General features: G+C 32.1%; 1 protein-coding gene across 3 annotated transcripts in view; it reads left to right on the top strand.

Moving 5' to 3' along the window:
• Positions 1–23,155, top strand: part of LOC106459797 (E3 SUMO-protein ligase PIAS2-like) — a 107,412-nt gene that overhangs the window by 9,681 nt on the left and 74,576 nt on the right. For 2 of the 3 annotated variants that reach the window (XM_022386342.1, XM_013919456.2), the window contains exons 2-3: positions 9,968–10,125; positions 16,472–16,528. In XM_022386342.1, coding sequence (XP_022242050.1) covers positions 9,968–10,125; positions 16,472–16,528 — 215 coding nt within the window. The remainder of the gene's footprint in view (positions 1–9,967; positions 10,126–16,471; positions 16,529–23,155) is intronic. The other variant, XM_022386343.1, reaches the window with a different exon arrangement.

The raw sequence follows: 23,155 nt of genomic DNA, 5'->3' as shown, positions 1-23,155 counted from the left end.
AGTATTAAACACTGTTTTTATCAAGGTTTATTTGTGTAGTGCTATTGAATTGATTTCTTCTAGCATGTACTGGTACTATATGCTAGCTCCTTGCTAGTTTCTTTCTATATAGTTCAAACACTGCATGGGGTACCATGACAGTTATTTTAGACCCTAAATTTGATCAGTATGTTCATTCAAGCAGAACCATTATGACATGCCCTTGGTACAAGTATATGGGAATTCTAAAGAATGACAAGTATTCTCACCCTGGCTCATTCAATTGTCTACAGGGATCAGTGAAGCATTACCATAGTGTTGAAAGTTTATATTCTGCAATGGCATGGAAGAATTAGCTTCATAAAATGGAAAGAATAACAAAATATTCTCTTATCCTAACACTTTTGCACAGCATTGTGTATGTACATGTACAATAGCATTGTAATTAGAACTAAGTGATTAATCAATTAACCTGTAAGTATTAATTAGTGTCATGTAAAATAATCAGATAACCAAAATTTCAATTAATCTTCTGTAATGGAAAAATTATAAGAGGGTGATAAAATAGCTTTGTCAGATCATCTGATGAAATATAAAAGAGTCAACACCGGTTCACAAGGAATATTGTCTTACTAAACTGATAATGTTTAGAAGATGTTACTTGTTATAGGGAGGATCGAATGGCTGTGGAATTGGTTTACTTAGATTTTTGGCCATACAGAACGTTTGTGAATAAAATCACATCAGTAATGGTTGGGGAAAGCCTTTGTTGCATATCTGGTCGATTGTTAATTTCCGGTATAAATTCTTTCAGAGGAACTTCAGCGATACAAGTCCTTTCTTTATCCGCTTTATTTGCTGGGCTTATATACAAAAAAAGAGGGTGCCTAGAACAGACTAGAGTTGCCAGGAAAAGTCTAGATCCTTCGAGAATCTCATAATGTGTTACCAGCATCACGTGACTTCCGCTGTTGTAACACCTTGTTAATTGGATTTTAGAGTGTTTGCATGTGAGAAATCAAGAAGTTGTTATTAATGAAGTCTAGTCAAACTATTTCTTTGTTACTAGTCATGCCTAGGGGGTTTAGTGCTTAAATATTCACTTTTATAATTTAAATTAATGACACTAATAGGAAAATAATTATTAAAGTATGCTACCTCAATACAGCTAGAAATACTCAAAACACTTGGCCCTAAGGCACTGTACTAGTAACAAGGGTCCATTAAGAACAACAATCCTATAATTAACAAGTCCTCTTCAACCACTAGTTCTGTAATCTTTTTCACTAATCTTGGATGTGGCATCTTGACCTTACAGTGACGGTCTGATGGGTATCAAATTGTAGATTATAATTCAAATTTTTGTATTATACATTAGTTAATTTCACAATTTAAAAGTAAATATTAAAAAACACAGCTAAATATTAATTTTTGTGTGTCACTTAGTATGTTGAATGCAGCACTGGTTCAAGTTAGATGTTTGTGATGTCAAAATACAAAATTTATAGTTTTGTACGAATTAAGAACTCAAGCTACCAATATTGACAAGCTAGAATATAAAATAAGAACCCACTTATCTTTTCTATTTGGTAAGATATTGCTCTTGTACTGAATCAAATACAGTGTCCACCTCTTTCCATTTTTGGAAATGCTCCTTTATATACATTTACTTCTATATATGACATGAATATCCAATTGAAAGCTCAGAATTTCCCCCTTGTGGTTTTCTCAGTCACTTGGACATGTTATAGTGTTAATCTTGTTCTTTTCACACAAGATTTCAAATGATTAAGTAAATCTTTAGTGAGCTCGAAATTTCATATTTTTTAGACCCAAATACAGCTTAGTTTCTAAGCTTGATGAATTATAGTGGAATTCTATGGTATTGTTATAGTACTTTTTTTGGTTATTTTTAATGTATATATAAAACCTATAAAAAAAATTTTCTTTTCACATTCCTCCACATGGGAAATTCCATAAGGCTTAGCAGCCTACGACAAGCAGCAAATGAGTACAAAGGTCATAAGTAGAAGAGATAATTGTTTGTCTTTATTTCTTTATTTACTGTTCTATGTTGTTAGAAAAATAAGTTTAAGAACTTATTTGTAAAAGTATTAATGTATATACATATATAATGTATAATAATTGAAATGTGACTGTATTTTACAAAATACTAGTCTACTAAAACAAAGTCAAGAGAAGTTACTTTGTATAGACCAAAGGTCAGTTTTATGTTATTTGATACGGTAACATGAGTGCACGTGAGCCGCATCATTGTAACTTCTGTATTGTTAGCAAGGCATGGCTGAAAGGTCAACATAATAAAAATAATAAATATATACATAATGTTATGAGATTTAAGCTATTTAGACTGGACATTTGTGTTTTTCATCTTATAATCTATAGTCATTCTAGAATAAAAAAAGCATAATTTAAATTTATTTTTTAATTTTTTATGGTGGTTACGAAGCCTGTCAAAATGACAGACCCCATAAAGATAGGGTAGAGAAAATAACAGAAAAAATATAAAGTTTTACTGAAAACAAACATTTGAAATGTACTTACGAGGTTTTAGAGATTACACAAATAATGTTTGAGGTTTTTGAGACGAGCAATAGTTTTTTAGTTATACTATGAAAATCATTTCACACTTGGACTGGTAATGAAACAGACTCAATATTTTCACAAAGAAATGTATAATAAAAATACTTCATTGAAAAATTTTATTTTTTGTGTTCAAAAGACTCGTAACCTTTACTTGAAAGTCTACCAAATTTTGTGAAGATACACTTACTGCATTAAAAGTTATAGTATAAATACTTAACTCGTGTATATTATACTGAGCCTGTCTTGAAAGGGTTAACAGAAACTTTTCGAAAAGTAAACTATGTCCATACCCTTTTTTATTATCTATATAACAATCTCAAAAAAAAAATTAACAGATTAGGAAGACAAGTTTCCCTTTTAGTGAATCCATATTAGCTTTCTTTGATAAGATTCTCAAGATGTTTCCCACTGAAAAATGAAAATAATTGGCTTATAATTTCCAGTTTGAATGTTTATGTTATTTATTTCAAAAGTTTTATATTTAAAAAAATCTAAAATCGTGTTGAAGCTCTGATTAATGCTGCTGAAATGCCTTGTTGTTGGTCATTGTGGTAAAGTATTGGGAATAACATTTATGATAGTTCTTTTACAAATGTTTTTTTAAATTTGTAAATGTTCATAATCTCACTTATACTTATAGGTTTATATTTATAACTTATAATGGTTTCTGTTCTATTTTACCATTTATTTATTTATAAACAATTTTAAGTTCAAAGTTAAGTTGTTTTTGAGAAGGTGATTATTAAATAAAGATTTGTATTGTGCAAGTCTGCTGCTGTTCTTTTGATTAGCCACAGGATGGTGCTCTTAGTGCAAACTTACTATATGTAGGAGTGGTAAGTAGCATCATATACAGAGTACAGAATGTAGCAAGCCAATTCAACAATATTACTCACTTGAGTAACTAAAGACTATGATGGAAAGGTACAAGGGAGGCATATTAGGCACAGTTTGAAAATATTTTTAAAGTAAATGGATGGAGCAGTGAATAGAAAGCTATCATCTTACTGGGCATTAAAATGACCATCTCTGACAACATTAAGCAACCTTTCAGCATAGAACCAACGTAACTATTATGCATTAGCGGCTGCCTTTTTAAACAGATTTGGATATTTCAGAAGAAAGTCGTTTAAATAAAATTTAGGAGCTAAAGATGTTATCTCTCTCAGATGTTCCATATGAAATGATAAATTCATTGGTCAATATCCAGTTCGTAGCTGCCACGGAGGATAAGGATATATGAAATAAAGCATTGAACATCTTAAAGGGAAGCCCTTCAGTTTGCAGTGGAACTTGAAACAATTGAAGTTGCATGTAAACAACTTACGACACTGTTCCTGGAATTACAAGATTATCACATAATGTAGAAACATCAACTCTATTGATGGATGTCTTGAGGAACTCAAAGGATTAATTAGAAAACTTTATGCTCAGAATGGAAGAAATAAACCTTGGGATAAAATATGTTTAAATTGCAATGTGAAGGGACTTATTTTTAAAAATTTCTAAAAATTCTTTGAAAAATAAAGTTGTTCTTAAAAGATAAGAAAAGAATACTTCTGAAAGTGTGGAAAATGCAGATAATAAATCCAAGATGGTATTGAATTAGTCATTGATTATAATCCAAAATGATATCCTGAATATGAGAATGCTCCATTTGATGAGTGTGTCCTATTTGGTATGAGTGAATTACCTAAAGATTTTAGTTCACAAATCAACAGATTTACTGATCAGATGCCATGCAACATGTTGATTGACACTGATTCTGCAGCTGCCATATGCTCAATCTTAGCTGGTAATGAATGAAGATGGATTGATGCAAATAGCAAGTGATTATGAATTTCTAGAAGGTATAATGTTGGAAGTCACCCTCACTGTAGGAAGCTTCTGTACACAACATGAAGCATTGAGGAAGGATGAATAGGTATATGGAATAGTCTTGATGTAGAGCCACAAATGTGAGGTTCGACTTGTTCCAAACATTTTCACAGTCTGTTATCAAGAAATTCCTATGCATTACATGACAGTACAACACAAGTGGTTGAACTTGCAGTGACAACAAGGAGAGAAGCATGAGATAATGAAGACAACCATTGCATAAAGCACAACCAAGCAGAATCCATAAAGTTAGGGGGATCCAAACCATTGTTCTTCCATTGAAATTGCACTTGAAGGTATATAGGTTTGGAACATTCAGTTATTTAATTTCAAAGAAGACTTTGCCAGTAACAAATATACCTGCTGAAGAGCTTTAGGTTCCTGCTGAGACCGCTACCAGAGTATCTCCAGGGATGGAGTTGCTAGTAGATTCCTTCAGCCATCAACTTGAAGAGAACTTCCACAATGGCAACAAGTGTTAATAAAGGGCAAAAGGTCATTCTGTATTCATACTTTAAACCATAGAAAAGAAAATCACAAAAAGATTTGGTGATTGGGCAGTTTAGTAAGTTAGTAAAGAAGATTTTTTTGTTTATCCTAATTTTGATAGTACTTTGTTTTACACATTTAATGATCATAGTGCCTATGTTTATGAATGTTAATGCTTTTACTTGTAAAGGATTGCTTTATTATTTGTTGTGGAAGTTTTAATCTTAATGTACCATTATTTTCTTTGTGTAGTACATTATTAAAGGTCTTCATATGGAGGGAGAAATGTTTTTGTTTTTAATTTAGACAGGCCAGAGATAGATTTGATATCATACTATAATGCATTTGATTATGCAGATTCTCACATCTGCCTGCAAGCTATAGGAACTACTAGTCACCAGGATTTGTATGTATCTTACTGTGTGAGAGGTTTTTCACTTTTGGGGACCATGTATTCACTGGAACTGCTTATCCCTTTGGGTCACACACATATGTGCCTCCTCCATTGGTCCTTGTGTGACCAGGGGTATACATATTTCCCAAAATTCTGTACAATCTGCCTTGGCTCTATATGTGCCCACTGTGAGATGGGGTATTCTGCAAGACCATTTATGTGCATGTATGACTACAGTCTGCTGCAGACCTCTCCAGCTTGGACCAGTGAGGATCCGGGTATTTCCTCTCCCCACCACAAATTCTTTGCCTCTTTTCCCTTTGAGTGGAACACAGGAGACCCTTGCCACTTATTAGTTCCTAGTCACTTGGGTGGTGTACCATAGAGAATCCTCACTGAATGGGACCTAACTGTTGGGGCTAGAACAAGGGGTGCCAATTGGTGGGAAGTGGGGCAGTGGTAACATTGTTAGTGTAAGGTAGATTACTCTCACATAGCTATACTTATAACATTTCACTTGTGCTTTCCTCCTGTGGCCTTAGTTCGTACAGCTGAAGTGAGCACACTCTATACACATGTGTATATCACCTGTTCAGTTGAGTTGAGGTGTGCACTCACCATACTTCTCTCTCTGTGACGTGACTATTGTATCCTATCCTCTTTCTGCAGTTGGTAAGGAAAGTGTTAACTTTGAACTTATTCCCATTGAGTAGATCTCAATGTCATGTACCATAGTCTTCCACTGGATAGCAGATTGCCGCTCTTGGTTAGACTGGATTCTACCGATGGAGTGTTCTCTCCAACTTCAGGTGTTTCATTGGGTTTGCTATCAGTTGGACACACCACTCATCAATGCCTTTGCCATTCCTCTCAGCTGGGACTGGTCTCATCATTTTCTGTATGCTTATCCTCCTCTTCATCTTTTTTCTTATGTCCTTGCCTTCATATGTGACAATCCTTGTCAGGTCCTGTTGGTAATGCCTCTTTGGCCTGCACAATCCTGGTTTCCTGTGCTATGTCATTTGGCATCCAAGCTCTCTGTTCCTCTGCCCTCATTCCCCCCTTTCTTCTGCTAACTTCACATATCCCTTTTTTTTTCACCCAGTTATGTTGTCCCTTCATCTTTATGTGTGGTATTTGTCAAGTCCATCACATGCATGGCTGGACTCTCCAGTTATGTAGCCTTCTTCTTATCCCATTCCTGTTGTCCTTCAACTTTGTCCATCCATGAACATGAGTGGCAGGTTTTTTGATGCTGGTCCATCTGCCATTTCATTCCTTCAGGCCATCCTACTGTGGCTCACCTTTTGGCCTTTTTCACATTTTGTTTGACTATGAATTGGCAGTCTCCACCTTAGCTGGTTATTGGGCAACTCTGTCAGCTACAATTTGCCTTTCCTATTACTGCTAGTTGTTTTTCCCCTGTCCTCTCCACTTTGTTCCAATCCTTCCTTTTTCATTGACCCCATCGTCAAGCTCCCATGCATGAATTGGTTCTTTATGTAGTGAAACACAGTCTCATATGTACCCTGTTTGAGCTATTGGTTCTTGTTGTTTGTCATCTTTCTCTGAAGACATACTTCCTTCAACTTCTCGCCTATGGTCACTGTCATTTGAATGTATATACCATTGATGCTTCCCACACTTTATTTCTCTTATTTACTTCTCTATCCAGACTAGGCTTTTCTTCCCAAGACTTCAGCTACTCAGGAAGGTGGTCATACTTTCTCTGTTATCTCCCTCCCTTCTATGTCTCACCCCTATGCTCATACAGACCTGGATCTTCTTTTGTGTCTGGTTTGTACTGTGCACTTTTATTTGGCACAAACATCTTTTTCTAGGTTCTCATGTTTCTACCTTGAGACCTTTCTTTGTCCAGGGATCTATTGCCTCCTATCCTTACTGGATGGGTCTGCCAACCCCTCTGGTTGGTGTATTCTTCTCTGGATATCAGTGCTCACAGGCTTTTTCTCATTTTGTCTCATCAAATTTGTCATTTATCTCAATCTCCTGTGTCTCATTTTTATGGACCCTTGGACCTTCAGACTAGCATATGGAAGAATCCACACATCTTTGTCTCACAGTATTGCCTGATATATTTTTTTTGTGTTCTAAAATGCATATTTTCAAGGAACACTAATGATTTTGTATAGAACCAACATAATATAAAAACTAGTACTAAGGAAGCATGCTCTTTAAACTACAAGTTACTGAAATAGGCTTCAACTCTAATGTAAGTTCAAAATTTATTGTTTATAATGTATATTTTTTATTTATTGTCATATATTTTTTTTACAAAAGTAACTAAAATTTAAAAATTAGAAACTTGTTAGATTAAATAAAAACTAAATGGAAAAAATTAAATAAAATTTCATGAGACCAGCTTGAGCTATCTTTATCATATAATTGTAACCTGATTGGCTGTTTACACTACGTTTTCCTGCTGTTGTTGATTGCCTATCTGTAATAAAATTAAAAGCAAGAAGATATAAAATGATTAGATAACTGTTAGGATAAGTAATTGTTATTGTCTTATTTTGTAGTTATTTTATTTTAAGTTGATGATTTTGATACAGTTAGTGTTAGGGTAGAAAAAATAGAGATAAAATATTGATTTAAGATGTTCTGTCTGCTATATGAATGAAATATGAAACTTTAAGAGGAAAAAAGTGTTTTTAGTCTTAGCATGAAAATCACCTTTTACTTAGACTCACTCAGTAAAGTCTTTGTAAATTCACAAATAAATATCTAGTAAAAATACTTTATTAAAAACCTTATTTTCTGTGTACAGTAGACTTGTAATGTTTACTAAAAGCTTGACATATTTCATGAAGGTGCGCTTAGTACATTCTGAGTTATAGTATGTATAGTTTCATTGTTACATAGTGGTTAGAAGTTAGTCAAAATGATTGAGCCTATGTATAAAGAATAGTGAAATAAATTATTGATGTACTCAGTAGTTTACAATATTTTCCAGTTCTGAGATGTAACTCGTTTTATGCAAATGTACACTTACAGACCATCATGTTTCAGTATAATGATATAATATACCAAATGTAAACTTGCAGACCACCATGTTTCAGTATAATAATATAATATACCAAATGTACACTTACAGACCACCATGTTTCAGTATAATAATATAATATACCAAATGTAAACTTACATACCACCATGTTTCAGTATAATAATATAATATACCAAATGTAAACTTACAGACCACCGTCTTTCAGTATAATAATATAATATACCAAATGTACACTTACAGACCACCATGTTTCAGTATAATGATATAATATACCATATTCATTTTAGGTAATATATTTACCTACATATGCTACACACAGCACAGTAACTTGTGTTAATGTAAAACAGGTATAAATCCTTGCCTATTTGTTTCCATATTCAATGAGCTATACTTAAACTATCTGGCTGAACAAAATAAAATAGTTTTTCAAACTCCGTATTTGTAGTTTTTCACTACATCAGTAATGAATGTTTTTCTTAAAATATTTAGAAAATATCCTCCTATATATGTACTATTATTTTGCTCTTGCTAAGAATTAACAGAATTGAGGATTTCACAACCGCATCATTAAATTTCAATATATATTTGTATTGTCAAAGAAATAATAGCTCATACACAGATGAAAATTAAAAAGCTAAAACAATTGATTTATGCCATATAAAGAGTTCAGAGTAACACTTGGGGTACATAAAGATCCAAGCACTGATATAACTATTGACTAGACTTATCATATTTACTTGGTTTAAATACCCATAAAAATGCAAATTTTCTTTTCTACAGGGTAATTGTACCTGTAACTTTAAAAAAATACTTATGAAAATAAATGAATAATAAGTACTAATTGGTAGTTTTTGTGGTTGGTTGGAAGATTAAGTAATCAGACATGCAAGATACAAGACACTGAGCTGGACTATGAAAGACTGCTTCATTAAGAATTTCCTGTAATAATGCCACTTATAATGATTTATTACCTAGAAATTCATAAATATACAGTGTTGTTGTATTTTTTCTTGTGGGAAGAAATAGTGCAATTTTTAGTAAGACATATCCTACTTTGCATTATCATCAGAGCCAATATGAGAGGTGACATTTTTTTCTGGATTCCTGACAAGGCTTACTTAATTAGGATTTAACTCTGTATTTGCTATGTCTCTTTTGTTTTCACAGTGTATTAAAATATTTCTAATGATAGTATTTACAAATTTTTTTGCTAAGTTTTCACATACTTCTACACAAAAAGTATATATATATTATTGTATGTATAACATTTTAAACAAATTTCTAAATCACATAAATGCTATATATATATAGAGTGTCTTTGACTTATGCCTAAACTCTTTTAGATCAATGCTTGTTCTTTAATTTTCTGTTAAAGCCACAAAGAGATGTGGTAAGATCTTTTTCAGGTGATAAATATGGTGTATAATTGGTTAAGGAGCATTACTGTAACAGTATGATATACATATTTGCTTTTATTATAACTTGCAAAATTGAAATCCTTAAAGTAGAATACTCATAATACTATATTTTTGAAGTTTTCAAATGTGATGTATTAGATTTGTATAAACCTAAAGTATTCTATATTATTTCAGAAAATGGTCTTGAACTTCAGACTTTCTGAACTACAAGTTCTCCTAGGATTTGCAGGAAGAAATAAGTCTGGGAAAAAGTCTGAACTTCAAGCGCGTGCAGTGGAACTTTTGAACATGAGCTCAATGCCTATACAAATGAAGATACGAGAACTTCAAAAGTAAGAGAAAATGTATATATTTTTGCAGTTTTAATTTTGAGGCATTCTTGCAATATATAGATTTACTGTGATCTAATATATTTGATATATTTTAACTTATTTTAATGTATATGTATATTATATTATAAGTATATGTATATACATATATATAACATAATTTAAGGACAACAAGGGACCTCTTGGTTTATCTTGGTTGTCAACTTGAAGCCAGCTCTTATTATTCACATATTTATCAATCATTCTCTTATATTTGCTGCATCCTCCACATCTGAAGGCAACCCGTTTCAAAGACCATTTACTTTGTTAGAAATATAAAGCTGTCTTAACTGAAGATGGCTCCTACCTTGTAAAATTTATATTTGTGGACCATAGTCTTACCATTCTCATCATTAAGTGTGAAAAAAAAGATGCATCAACACTATCAAGTCTCTTAATCTTTATCAACAGACAGGTCAAAGGGCACATGTCAGGATGTTTTAGAGAGTTGTTTTCAAAATTTAATTCAACAACTTTATTATAATTATATGTCAATAAAATTGGCATCACAGTGTAGTTTATAACTCGAGTTTTAATACTGTTTAAGTTTTAATTTCTTAATTGTTTTTTTTTGTGTTATATAAGGAACATTTTTCTGTCTTATTGCTCAATTTATAATATGACTACCATAGAAAAACTACAGTGGTTAACAAAATTAGAAGTTCAAACATTTAAAAGCTAGAATATAAAATAAGAACCTTGCAGATATCAATATGTTTAGCAAATCTACGAGTGTAGCCCTGTCAACTACTTCATACTTTTGAAACCTCTTGTCTACTCTTATCTTCTTTTACGTACAAATTAAGTAAAATTGACCTATCCTGTATAGAATTAAGGTAGAGAAATTAACAGATAAATTATAAAGTTTTTCTGAAAAGTAATTTTATATTTGTTTAGGAGGTTTGAGATTATGCAAATGAAACTTTCAGAGGAGCAAAAGTAATTTTGATCTTAACATGAAAATCACTTTGCACTCAGAGCAGTCAACACTATGACTCCATATATTTACAAACAAATTTTTAGTAAAAATACTTTATTAAAAAATTCTGATTTTTTGTCTATAAAAGACTAGTGATGTTTACTAAAAGCTTGAAAAATGACATGAAGATACACAAAATATATTAAAAGTTATAATATGGAAACTCCAATGGTCACTTTGGGGTCATGTTGTTGGTGTAATCCACCGAGTCAATAGCAAAAGAATGGCTTAATTAGATCCCCTCTAGTTCTCCCTTTTTCAAGAGAAAACAGTTTCTGTGATCTTACCTTTTTCTTGTATGACAACCCTTCCATCCAAGGTATCATCCTCATAGACCTCCTCTGAAACCTTTCAAACAATTCGGTATCCTTCCTAAGGTAAAGAATCCAAGACTGAACACAATACTCCATACTTTTATGCATCAGAAAATTGTCAAATTTCACATTAAAAGTTTTTATAACCTCTCTATAACATTCAGATAATTATCAAACTTTTTTTTAGAAAAAACTTTATATTTTTACAATTGTATATATGTATGGATTTGGATGATTTGACCTACCCTGTAACCAACATAAAAAATTAGGAAATAGATATAAATTACACTTTTTTCTTTCTAGAATGACTACAAATTATAACACGAAAACACAGATGTTTAGTCTAAATAGCTTAAATATCATAATATTATACATCTATCTATATTTATTATTTTTATTTTATTGACCTTTCAGTTGTGTCTAACTAACGTTATAGAAGTTGCAATGACGAGGTGTATGTGCACTCATGTTACCGTATCCAGTAGTATGCAACTGGCCTTTACAAAGTGGCTTGTCTTCAGTTTGTTCTAGTGAATTTGTATTTTGTAAAATACAGTCACATTTTGGTTATAATACATAAATAAGTTCTTAAGTTTCAGTTTTTTCTTAAAATATAGAACAGTAAATAACGAAATATAGAAACCAATGATTTTTTCTACTTACAAGCTTTGTACTTATTTGCCCACTTGCCATAATTTGCTAAGCCTTGTCAACCTTTGCATGTAATATTTTAGGTTTTATATATGTATTTTAAAATAACCAAATAACACAAAGAACTTTATCAATATCACAGAATTCCACTGTAATGTATTGGGCTTACTAACTAAACTGTATTTTGGTAAAAAAATAATGTTGTGTTTTGGACAAATTTTCACTTATCTCTTCCTTCTGAGATCTGAGACAAAGAAATAATCTTTGGAACTTTTCACATTGTAGAGGCTGAGAAAACCATGTGGGGGAAATTCTGGGCTTTCAATTGGTTATTCATATGTCATAGACAGAAGTAGGTGTGCGTAAGCAAGCATTTCCAAAAATGAAAGAGGTGGGCAGGGCCCAGTGTATTTGATTCATTAATATATATAGTGATATTTCAGCAAATAGAAGAGACAGGAGGTTTTTATTTTATATTCTAGCTTTTCAATATTGGTAATTTGAGTTTCTAAATAATAAGAAACTATAGATTTTGTATTTGGGCATCACAAACATCTAATTTGAACCAAAGCTGCATTCAACATACCACATGACACACAAAAATTGATATTTAGGAATTTTGTTTTAATATTTACTTTTCAAATAAGAAATTAACTAATTGATAATACTAAAATATAATGTGATACCAAACTTACTGACATAAATTCATAAAATGGTAGACCAATAAAATTTTGAATGTAAGTCTACAAACATGATGACATGCCTTTTGACCTCTGACCATGGCAAGAGGGTTAACAAGCTTCTTATGTCGCACCTTGTTAAATGTTTTTTGAAAATCCAGGTGTACCAAATTTACACCTGTCTTCTTGTCTATATAAGTAGTAACCTCTTCAAAGAATGTCAAAAGATTACTAAGGCAAGATTTTCCCTTAGTGAAACATGTGGGATGTCCAGTAAAATTTTAAATGGTTAAATGACTTTGCAAAGCATCTTTTATCAGAATTTCAAAAACTTTTCCCACTATTTATGCAAAACTAATAGGACAATATTTACTGGGACAGTTTTTATCATCTCCCTTGAAAGGAGATGTAACATTAGGTAACTTCCAGTAGGTGTTGCTTCTTATCCATTTCGTAGCCTAAGTTTGTTATTATAATTAGAGGTTGCTTGATACTGATTTTGCTCATATTGATATGGATACAGATAAAATCAATTTCATAACCTGCAGCTAATTTGAACTCTTAACAATTTTGAAAATTTGTTTAAAGAATGCAGGATCCCAAGGTAAGGAGGTTTAAAGATATATCCCTCATTGTAAAGATTTTTCATAAAAGTTAAAACTAATGAGTATAAAAAAAATGCATTCTTGCACTTTTATTGGTCAAATCTTATTTTTCTGATCAAGACAGAATTACAAGAAGTGCAACCCTGAATCAATCATATTATTGTTGGCTAGGTTTTTCCTAAGTTTTAGATGTTAGTATTATTGTTTTTGGGCAAAGAAATTGTTTACATTATGTGATTGATATGAATTTAATGACTAAAGTTTCTTGTAAGCTTAGGAAATGAGTTTATATATAAAATGCAAGTTATAAGTAGATAACTGATTTGCGAGCATTATAGGGGAGAATTGATTGACTTAGCAAGTTTGTTTGTCAGCATGTCTGTTACTGTCAGCTAGCTAGTTATTTAATTCAGTTTTGTGAATGTTGAGCTTGTTTCAACAAAGAAATACAAATATGATAAGTACTATACATACAAGAAAATCAATTAGTAAAATTGTTGTGTGTTAGCATTTACTGTGAACTTAGGCCTGTTAGTGAGTGTTAGTAAAGCTAACCGAAGAAGTAATACAATAATAAAATATTTTTGTTTTCATTATTCTTTTCTAAATAATCCAAAAGAAAAATAGGAACTGTTATAACAACACATTTAAAATTCATATAGATTACAAGGTGATATAGATTACTTGAATTTGTGGTTGTGTTAACTGTTTTTGATAATCTCGTACAGTAATATAGTGCTTTTGTTATCAGTGGTGGGTTAATACAAATAACCATACAAACAGTACTGAGCTAGGTGTCTTTTTCTTGTCATATGAAATTTCTACTGTTACTTTGATTAACTTACTGGTTTCCAGTACAGATAAATATTTTGGGCATATTTAAATCAAATGTTTATACATGCACTTGGGATTATTAAAAAAGTGTATGGAAAGCATTTGGGGTGCCCATGGCCTATGGGCACAGTGCCACTGATCTCGTATCTGAGAAGAGACTAATGCAAGCTGGTTGTATGTAGCAGGATTTGGGTTATATTAGTTATGTATTCCATTTGTTATATATTTGTATACTATGTATAATCTAACATAAATTAATGTTAAAGAAAACTATATTTTGTTTTATTGCAAGAAAACCGTAAATTTGTTCTTTTAATTTGTATCTAGCACTTGTGAATGTTAATATAGTATACTATATTAAACATACCTGAATAGTTTTATCTTTTCATGCCTATTCATATCAAGAAATATATCTAAAAGTAATGCAAAATTCCATTATATTTCATGAACAGTATTAGAAACTATATAGTCGTAATATGCTTAGTTTGAAAATTTTACAACAATGCAAAATACTGCCCTAGCACACTGGAATCTGAAGTTTAGTCCTATAGTTTCAGTGAGCACTTTTATTTCACTAAGATAAAATAGACATATTTGATGTCTTAGATATATATATATGTGTGTGTGTGTTTTGAATTCAGTTATTTGAGCATGATATTTTGGAAAATAGGGGCAGTATTCATTTCATTTATTATTTGTAGTTATACTCTGCCAAGCATTTCTTACAAAGGCTAAAAATTTACATTTGTTAGGTGTTTGACAATAGTTCTGTTTAGGTCACAAAGAGATTATCTGGTGGCAATATTATTTCACTCATCTAGAGCTGGGATGAAAGTAAACCAAGTTTGTTCTAGATTTATCTGATTGTACAGATGATAATTTCTAACCTGCGTTAAATTTTGTAATGCATGCAATTTTGTTACTAGAAACTGATTAACTTTCTTCTTTTTTTACCTATGTTTATTCATATCTTCCCCCCCAAATAAAAGTGGCATTTTGATCCATGTCTGAATGTTTATATTTAACACAAGCCATGGTTTTACAAGACTGATGCCTAATTTCAGTACATAAGTATGACATCATCTGTGTCAGCAGCTGAAAAACAAAGGAAAAATGGATAAAAGTTGAAGAAAGTTTGATCAAAGGTATAAAAATCCACTAGCCCAATGCTTGGAACTACCAAATTTTGTGCTACGATGAATTCCATAAGTACTAGCCATAGGCTAGTGCTGTTCTGCTCATTTGAAATGTATGCATGTATGTAAAATCCAACTCTGTATATATAATTATTAAAATTTAGAAAAATACTATATGTTATTATTTCTTTCAAATTGTTCAATATCTACTGTCACTGAAAGTTTTGTGAGATTGGTAGAACTTGATAATCAGTGGAATTTGCTAATCGATTAATTGTCTAGCTCATTAATCAGTTGCAAAACAACCAAAAATAGTAATGATCAGTAACACTAATTTTGATTGATTAATGAGTTGTAACACAAGTTAAGTAACTCGTAGTATATGAACTTGAGTTAAAATAAGTATGATGCAACCTTTTAAAGAGTTACATTCACAACTTAATAAACTACTTTATTATCAATTTATATCAATAAACTTAGCATCAAACTACAGTTTGTAATTCAAATTTTATATTATCCAAGTTTTAATTTCTTAGGTTTAAAAAAAAATATATTAAAAAATTCCCAGCCTTCATTTGTTTTGATGCATCTGCACATCGAATTCTGCTCTGAATTTTATACCTTCCATAATATGATTCTACAGTTTCTAACCAATTAGAAACACAAACTGGACATGATTATAAGAAGCAAGAACATAAAATTTGAACCTTCTACCAACCTGATGTGCTGAGATATCAATAAGTATGTCAAACCCAACTAAGAATCCCATTTCATCTCTTTCTTTTGAGATCAGGTAATTAATCACCCAACATAGTCAATTGACATGTTTACAATTAGCAGAAAGAGAAGATTCTCTACAATATTACAACTTCTCCTTCTGTATTCCATTTGTAAAGTTATAGTCAACAGATGTTTCTTTATGGGTGATCCTAAATGCTGATTGGAGCAATTAAGAAATTTTTTAACCTATTTATAGTTTAGTTAGAAAGGCAGATAAATTTTAGTAGTTTTAAGACCTTTTTCTCTAGTGAATGATGTATTATTTTGTGTTCTAAAATGTATATTTGAAAGCTGAATGAAGTCTTTTTTTTTCAACACCCAAATCTGATAGACACATTGAGGCTTACAAAGAATGCCTACCCAAGTACAAAAACTGCCTCGATTCTGTGTAAGTACTAAATGTAGTTCTTTATGTATATTTTTTATTTATTGTTATATATCTTTTATAAAAAAATAAGTAAAATATAATAACTAGAAACTTGTTAGGTTAGGTAACAAAACTTAAAAGAAATAATAATATGTTGAAAATTTCATGAGCTCAGTCGATGGGCAAGGTGAGCTTGATGCAAGTGCGTAACTGTAATCTGATCTTTCATTTCCTAAATAAGCTCTATCAGAAAATGTAAATGAGCTTCTGTTGTGATTTATTGTTATCCACATACAGTATTGGGTCCAAATTACAGCAATAATACTATAAAATTGGAAGAAAGCAGATATGAAAATATTAGAAGGTGAAGCTGTTACGATAAATAATTGCTAGTGTTTGTTACAATTTTCAATCATTATAGAAAAAAAAATGGGTTCTTCATTTTATTTGATATTTTTCAACTTTTCATTTCACTGTTCATTAATGATTACATACAGTTAGCTTTAGGATAGAGAAAATAAGAGGTAAATATAGTTTTATCAAAATAAGCAACTTCATATTTACTTAGGAGGTTTTAAAGGTTGTGCAAATTAAACATTAAACTGTAAGATGAAAGGTAGTTGTTTTATTTTGAGCATGAAAGTCATCTTTCACTCAGTTTGATTCAGTAAAGTTTTCATAAGTTCACAGACAGATCTTCAGTAAAAATACATTTAGAAAATCCTATTTTTTTGTTTACAACAAATTTATAATGTTTACTAAAAGCTTGCAAAGTTTTGTGAAGATGCACATAGTACATTCAGCTATAGTATATATAGTTTCACATTTACAAGGTGGATGCACATAGTACATTCAGCTATAGTATATATAGTTTCACATTTACAAGGTGGATGCACATAGTACATTCAGCTATAGTATATATAGTTTCACATTTACAAGGTGGATGCGCATAGTACATTCAGCTATAGTATATATAGTTTCACATTTACAAGGTGGATGCACATAGTACATTCAGCTATAGTATATATAGTTTCACATTTACAAGGTGATTACAAGGTTTTTTAAATTTTGATTACATTTAAAACTTAATTAACTACTTTATTATCAATGTATATCATTAAACATGGCATCAGAATGTAGTTAATAAATCAAATTTTAACTTAAAGGTTAATTTTTAACTTCAAAAGGAAATATTTAAATATATTGTCAATCTTCTCTATATAATGTCCCAAATTTAACATGTAAATTACACATTCTTCTTTTTGGGGGGAGGGATTACAAGTTCAATCAAATGAATTGTGTCTGTATAGCATTAGGGTAGAAAATAATATATAAAATATAAAGTTTTTCTTAAAAAAGACTTTGTATTCATTCAGGAAGTTCTAGAGGTTATATAAATTGGTAAAGTGTAAGATGAAAAAAGTATTTTTATCCTTAATGTGAAAATCACTTGGCATTCAGACTAGTCAGAGTCTGAGTTACACCCTTACTCCATAAGTTCACAGACAAATCTTCAGTAAAACTATTTAAAGGAAATACAAATTTGTTTATGTACAAAAGGCTTGTAATGTTTATTTCATGAAGATACCCATATTATTATGTTATATGTTATAGCACAAATATTTTTATGGTTACCTAGCGGTTACAAGACTGTTTAGGGAGAGCTAAGCTGTTTGTAGGTTTGGTTACTCTAGTAAATCTTATTATTTTTATCATGGCAAGTACAGCAGTCTGTTGTTATGTAGTCTGATCATGTGATAGACAGTGCCCTACTTATTGCAAAAATAGTTGGGGTAGTAGAATTTCAGTTCAGGCTAGTACATTTCTCATGCCTACTAGCCTGGGGTTAGTATATTAATAACAAATTTCATCTCTGATAATGGTGCCATTTTAAACAAATTTTTGACAGTTTTAACATAATGTTTTTAGTTTACTTAGATATCTTGTTTTGTTGACATGAGCACCTGTTAATTGGTAATACCACAGTGGTGATGGTATACCAATAGATTATGATGAATTTTCTTTATTATAGATTAACAACATTCGTCTAGACAATTTCACCATGTAACTATACTTGATTTCTTTAATGAATTGATGCTTTCAGTGATTTTTCAGTTTAAGAAGCTCTTTGGGTTTAAGCAAATTTGATTTTAGTTAAACAGTCTAGTGTTTCTCTGAGGGTACTGTCAGACATTTCATGAAAAAAAATATAAAGAAAGTACTGTATTATTAAAAAAAATTCACATGCACAAATGTTACATGACTAATTTTTGTCTTGGGCCCTCATCAAGTGATAGTGAAGTGAAGACTTGTTTCAATACTGCAAAGAAAGCTCTTATTCTATCATACTAGACAATTACTTAATGATAATAAAATACAACAATACTGACACTTGTTAAAAATAATATTTAAGCTCATCAGGAGGAGTACAGCTTTGAAACACTGTAATGGTACAGAGAGTTTAAGATAAAATTTTTATATATTTTATTATATTTGTATTAATTCTACTTTATTCATCAACATCCTTGCTACATGTAATTAAAAAATATGAAAATATAATATTTATTAGAAACAATGTTTGTGCTTTTGTCACAAGGAATTTCATTTACTGAAATAAACTTTAGGCAAAAAAAAAATAATCTTTTGCTGAGAATTCATGATAGTTTTTAGAAGAACATTAATGAGTCAAAGAAATTCTGAATCAATTATTTAAAGTTGGTTTTTCATTTCTGAGAAAAAGTGCTTTCTCTTACTTTTCTGTTAACAGAGGTAACTGTTTTTGAAACAATTTCTCTGAAAGGAATATTGAGGACAGTTTCATTACAGAAATTAGAAGCATAATGAGAACCAACTGGCTGGTATCCATCTTTCTCTTTGTTGTATTTTTTACATGTTCTTTAACTCTTTCCCTGAGATAATTTTATACAAACAGTGTCAGTGTGTATACATCATTTTTCAATGTACATTTACCTTCAGTCCTGTAGATGACACCATTGTTACATGGACAGGATACAGGACTAAGCACTGATTTGATAAGGAGTGATATAAGTGTAAGACCTGACTTTTCTGATAGCCTTGCATTAAAATCACTGTACTTTATGATGTGTTTAATTTTACAATGGAGATTATCATTAATGAAATGAGTGATATAGTGAAATCAGGATTTTCTTTTGGTGATTAATATTAACTTCTGATCAGAGTAAGCTACTTTCATAGGGCAGAACCAAAAAAAAAAACCTGGTAATGAATATAGCTAATTAAATATACTTCTGTTACATACTAATAAGGACTAGAATGTATTCTTTAATCAATTGGTACCTTTGCTGTTAATGATATTTTCGACTGTGGATTTTCTCTTGAATTTACATTATGATTTAACTATATGAGGTATTTTCCAATTCTGCTGATCTAAAAAAAATTTTTTCTATACCTAGTTGTTTGCGTATGTTATCAGAAGCAGTACAGTGGGAATGCAACATTTTTGAAGAGGCCACTAGATGCACATGATCAAAATTTGAAAGGAAACTACCATACATGGGCTTAACATTTAATTCATGTGTCATCTGAGCCTAACATCCAGAAATAACAAATCTCTTTCTTCTGAGGTATCTGTAGTAAATTTTATGTTCACGTGAAATTCATTTGTGAAAACAAAATTGAGTTGAAAATGTCTTAGTTATGAAAAGAGCTGGCAATTTAATTGATTTACTTATTAGCAGTGATTACATTAATTAGTGACGTTAATCAAATTTATGATTAAATCGATAAATTAAAATTAATGCTTTCAATTATTCAAACAATAAATATATTGTTGTCATGAAAATAACTAATTAATTGGAATTAATGTCTCAAATTATTACAGCTCTTATTTAATCCAACATTCAGTTAATCAAAATTAAGATTAAATTGATCTTCATGAAAATAGTCATTCCAAAACATAAATACCTCTGCTGACATTAATAGCTATTTCTCGATCTCCATCTTTGCCATATAATGTTGTGTTTGCTTGCTCCAGTCTTTATATACCCCACTAGACTTTTGTTTGAAGCATATCACTGACTGCCTCAACAATTTGATGAAGAACTGGGCTCTTTACTGGTCTCTACTATGATATCTTTGTCCTCTTCAGGACTTGACTTGGTGTCTGTTACTGGGACTTGAGTCGTGATGCTTTTTTGGGGGGTATTCACTTACCTTCTTCTGCTCTTCGAGATTTATGGGGAGCACCTTTTCTTCAGCCTTATTTATTTGCTGAAATTCTAGAATCTTTAGAAGCCATAGTTGATACAGCACGTTTGCAGTCTTATTTATCGTCTTTGGCTGCTTGACTCTATTCTATTTCAACTGCTACTTCCACTCCTCATTCAGTTGGTTCTCTTAATCATTTCCATCCTTATTCTCGGGTAGTTTCAGACAGAGCACATCGGTGGCAGCAGTGTTGGTGACTACCTATTTTCACAAAATCGTTTGGGAGGACAGTTACATCTCTTTCACCACATTTGGCATTCTTTCACCATCACTCATTGGGTTATCAGAGTGCTGGAGTTGGGATTTGAGATTCAGTTTACTTCACCCCCTCTTCTGTCCTCCCTTCCAGTCATTTTTTCCTCCTTCAAACCTCAGATGTACATATCTTCAAGCCTGAGCCCTTCAAGAGTTGTTTCTCAAACAAGCTAGTGAGAAGGTCGATTCCATTCATCCATAATTCTATTCTCGTCTTTTTCTAGTGCTCAAGAAAACTGGAGATTGGCATCCTATCATCGATTTATCTCGACTAAATCTCTTTCTTCAGACTCCTCGTTTCACCATGAAATCCTTTCTTCAACTTCAGTGGCACTTCTCACCAGGTCTTTGGATGACCAAGTTCAATGTTGCAGATGCCTATCTTCACATCCCTATAAGCAGAATATTCTTTTGTTTTCTGCATTTTGTGCATGAGGATCAAGTGTTTCAGTTCAGAGCTCTCCCATTTGGACTTGCATCAACACCATATGTTTTTTGCCAAGTCGAACGGGCCTTTGCTTGGCATCTTCATTTTCTGGGACCATGCACACATCACTATATAGATGATTGGCTTCTTTTGCCACCAACTCATCATATTGCCGAACAACATACTCAGATTCTTCTTTCCGAAGCCAGAAGAGCAGGCTTTATTATCAGGTTAGAAAAATCTATTCTTTTGCTAACTCAATACCTAATCCATCTGGGAGTGTTTTTCAACACCAATTTGGGCAGGGCTCAACCATCTCCTATCCAACTTCAACATATGGAAGAAATTATCAGGCTTTTCATCACCTTTTCCCTCTGTGTGGATAGTTCTGTTTGTTTTGGGGATTTGGGCTTTCATCGAATCCCTTGTACCATTGGGTTGGGCCATATCAGTTCTCTTCAATGGGCACTTCATGACCAATGGATCATTTGGATCAACCAGCCTCTTTGTTTGAGAATGAGATTGCAGATCTCTGGTGGTTAGACAGGAACAACACAACTATAGGGTTTGAGATACCACATTCTCAGCCAGATATCCCTCTCTTCATGGACGCTTCTCTTTGCAGATTGGGTGCTTTTCTTCAGGGACAGGAATTCCAGGGTATTTACTCTGCATATCAGTGTTCTGGAACTTCTTGCAGTACATCGAGCAATTATTCAAGGTCTTCCTATCTTGATCAGGAAAATTGTCATGATTCACTCAGACGACTCCACGGTGGTCTCTTATCTTTCTCATCAGGGAGGTACTCGTTCTCGGGATCTCTGTTTCCAGATTTTGGATCTTCTGTTTTGGGCTCATTCCCACAACATACATCTTTTGGCCTGCCATGTACTAGGAGTCATGAATTTGATTGCAGATCATCTTTCTCGACCCCATCAAATTCTTCCAACAGAATGGATGTCACATCAGGATGTTTTTCAATGAATTTGTTCTCAGTTTGGAGTACCAATGATCAACGCATTTGCAACCCATTGGAAGGCACGACTACCATTGTTCTGGTCTACTCTTCCTCATCCACAAGCCCTGGCGATAGATGCTTTCAGTCAAGACTGGACGAGACTACATGTGTATGCCTTTTCACCTATTCGTCTCTTACCCAGAGTCTTGTCTATGATTCATTCCACACCTTGTCAGGATCTCTTGATTGCACCTTTTTGGCCAGCTCAGACATGGTTTCTTCTTCTACAGTTGCTTCAAGAATGTCCACCTCTTTTTCTACCTTTACGCCCATCCTTATTGAGACAACCTAAGTCCAACATTCAACTCCCGATGTTTGATTACTCAATCTTCATGCATGGAAGATATGCAGTCCTTTGCCCGTAATAGGGGTTTAACTTCTAAGGTTTCCGTTTATTTGACAAAATCCTTCCAGTGACCTACTTTGGCAATCTATCAGCAGAAATGGACTACTTATCATCAATGGTGTCTGTGACAAACTTTCAATCCCCTTTGTCCAACTGTCTCCATGATATCACAGTTTTTGACATGGATTTGTGAAAAAATTTTGCTTCATCCACTGTTGCTTTATATAAAGCTTCCTTAGCAACTACTTTTCAATATTCTACATATCAGAAGGTTTTTGACTTCCCTGTATTATCCCATCTCTTACATTCTTTTCATATTCTCTGACCAATACAACCTTTTCAACTGCCTAATTG

This window comes from Limulus polyphemus, unplaced genomic scaffold (genome assembly GCF_000517525.1).
Source record: "Limulus polyphemus unplaced genomic scaffold, Limulus_polyphemus-2.1.2 Scaffold662, whole genome shotgun sequence".
Taxonomy (NCBI): domain Eukaryota; kingdom Metazoa; phylum Arthropoda; class Merostomata; order Xiphosura; family Limulidae; genus Limulus; species Limulus polyphemus.
The sequence above is the reverse complement of the archived record's forward strand: the minus strand, read 5'-3'. Positions and strand labels throughout refer to the sequence as shown.